At 32.4% G+C, this 2,309-nt stretch overlaps 1 protein-coding gene across 1 annotated transcript in view; it reads left to right on the top strand.

Annotated features, from left to right (window-relative positions):
* The window catches only part of LOC106474084 (nucleolar protein 6-like), a 25,682-nt gene that overhangs the window by 17,287 nt on the left and 6,086 nt on the right, over positions 1–2,309 (top strand). Inside the window, exons 15-16 of the mRNA XM_022402466.1 lie at positions 674–837; positions 1,866–2,018. Of these exons, the coding sequence (XP_022258174.1) occupies positions 674–837; positions 1,866–2,018 (317 nt within the window). The remainder of the gene's footprint in view (positions 1–673; positions 838–1,865; positions 2,019–2,309) is intronic.

Raw genomic sequence — 2,309 nt, 5'->3', positions numbered from 1 at the left:
CCTCTAGTCTTACACTGCTAAATTACGGATGGCTAGCCCAGATATCCCCCGTGTAGCTTTGCGAAAAATTCAAACACAAACAAACAACAAATAGAGTTCAAGATGTTAGTCAGTGTTGTAAAAGTGGAACATCTCTGGCACATGGAAATGTTGTAGAAGATAGTTTTAAAGTGACACATCTCTGGCACATGGAAATGTTGTAGAAGATAGTTTTAAAGTGACACATCTCTGGCACATGGAAATGTTGTAGAAGATAGTTTTAAAGTGACACATCTCTGGCACATGGAAATGTTTTTCTCCTTGTCTTCACAAGACCTTGTCCTTTTATTTCATCTTTATGTCTCTTAATTTATATTTCTGTCTTGTGATCAATGTGTTTTGCATACTGAGACCAAAATCTCGTCAACTACCAAAAGTACCTTCAGACAACAAACCTACATTAACAAATTTTTTTTAATTCAAGTAACAGTTTTTCTTTCCTTGAAAAAAACTACTTTCATGTAGTAAGACAGGCTCCCAAGTCCTGTAGGTTACTGTCTTACAAACTTAAGTTAAATTGACACTTCATGTTGGTATAAAACTTTTGTGTTTAACATCAAAACTGTGTTGATATAAAACTTTGTTTAATATAAAAACTTTACATTAATATAAAACTGTATATTTTAATCACCAGGATGGGTATGTTTTTCGAATTATTATCGCATGTCATAAGGAGTTGATTTTATCAAGACAAGTAATGACACCAGAAGGCATAGTAGCTGTGAAAGACACTGAAGAGTCTCAGAATCTTGAACGACAGACCGTTTTATTGCCTAAGTTGACCAGCACTTTGCAGGGGTAAGTAAAGTCGATAAAAAAAATCACAGGAAAATTTCATACATATATTTTTTTGTTAATGAGGAACTAGAGAAATTATTTGTTTAATGTTTAGAAAGTTTAAAGATAAGAAGACATGCATATCTATACTTATAAAGCAGACTTGTCCATCTGTCTGGTGTTGTGAGAAACTGGCTGAACCAGTTTCAACGAGTGTTGTTAGAGAAACTTAACTTGGACCCACACCACCTCTATAACTGCCAAAACTGGGTGAAAATTTCAGTAGCAAAATACGTAAAGCCAATACAAAATGAAAGTGACATCTTAATACCTTTACATCAGACAGTTTGTGTGCTATAGGCGGCAACCTATGCCCCTATTTGTAGCATTAATTTTTAAGCCTGTTATTGTGTGTAACTTTTTATATTCTTACGATTTATTGTGGAGTAAGTCATTTTTCTGAATATGATGTTTAAAAACAAAACTTTTTCTGGATTAAATCCAGCTTTAGAATTAATAAATTTTCCCAATAAAAATATAATTATTTTTAGTTTTTCAACAGCCACATATAGATATCAAGCCTTAGATTAATATACTAGAACATAAAGTTTATTTAACTCTTATAACACTCCCAAAGTGTAGGGTGTGATTTATTTGGGCAGTTATGAATGCAAATCACTGAACTTCAGATTCGTAGTCTGATTCACGAACCACAAAGCCAAGCCCACTTAAAGTATTAGAAATAGTTTTAGGCTTTTTCCTGTAGGGTTTTCTTTATGAATAAACTTGGGATTTATAATGAAATTAATTAATCCTACAAGGCAACTTAAATCTAAGACTTCCTAGATTTGACAAAGTTAATAATACTGTATGGTTAATAGTTATTGTTTAAAAATGCAGTAAAAGCATACATAGAAATTTGATAATTTTCTACAAGAACAAAATATTTAAAAAATTCTTGAACTTTTTAATTGTGATTAATAAAATTTAGTCTCAGTTAATAATAAGTGACAATTTTTAGTTCCATTAAAGTGAAGTTTACCCTTTAGGCTCCATGCCCAACACAGCATCTTTAGCGCAAGTTGTAGACTTGCCAAGCGCTGGATCAATTCACAGTTACTTGGAGATCATATCAGTGATGTTTGTATTGAATTACTTGTTTCTCACCTGTTTCTTGCACCCACACCATTCACAGTGCCTGGGTAAGTTTTAAGCAAGATTTTTGTTTACTTTTACAATACAGCCTCTTGTTTCCCACCCGTTTATGACCTTACAGTATGTGATGTGAACAACTACTAATGAATTCAAATTCGATGACGAGGAATCCACTTTGAGACTAATAATGGCTGGAGACGGCTTAAATGGGTAATGAAGAAAAACTTTAATATAAGTTTAACATGACAGCAAATGTACAACGTTTCGACAAAATTTTTAACATTTCCTGTAACTGGTGTATACACAACATTATCCTAAATTTTCTACTTTGTTTTATT

The sequence above is a fragment of the Limulus polyphemus genome, unplaced genomic scaffold (assembly GCF_000517525.1).
Source record: "Limulus polyphemus unplaced genomic scaffold, Limulus_polyphemus-2.1.2 Scaffold6804, whole genome shotgun sequence".
In the NCBI taxonomy this organism is placed as follows: Eukaryota; Metazoa; Arthropoda; class Merostomata; order Xiphosura; family Limulidae; genus Limulus; species Limulus polyphemus.
Note: the sequence above shows the minus strand (reverse complement) of the source record. Positions and strands in the feature narration are given on the sequence as shown.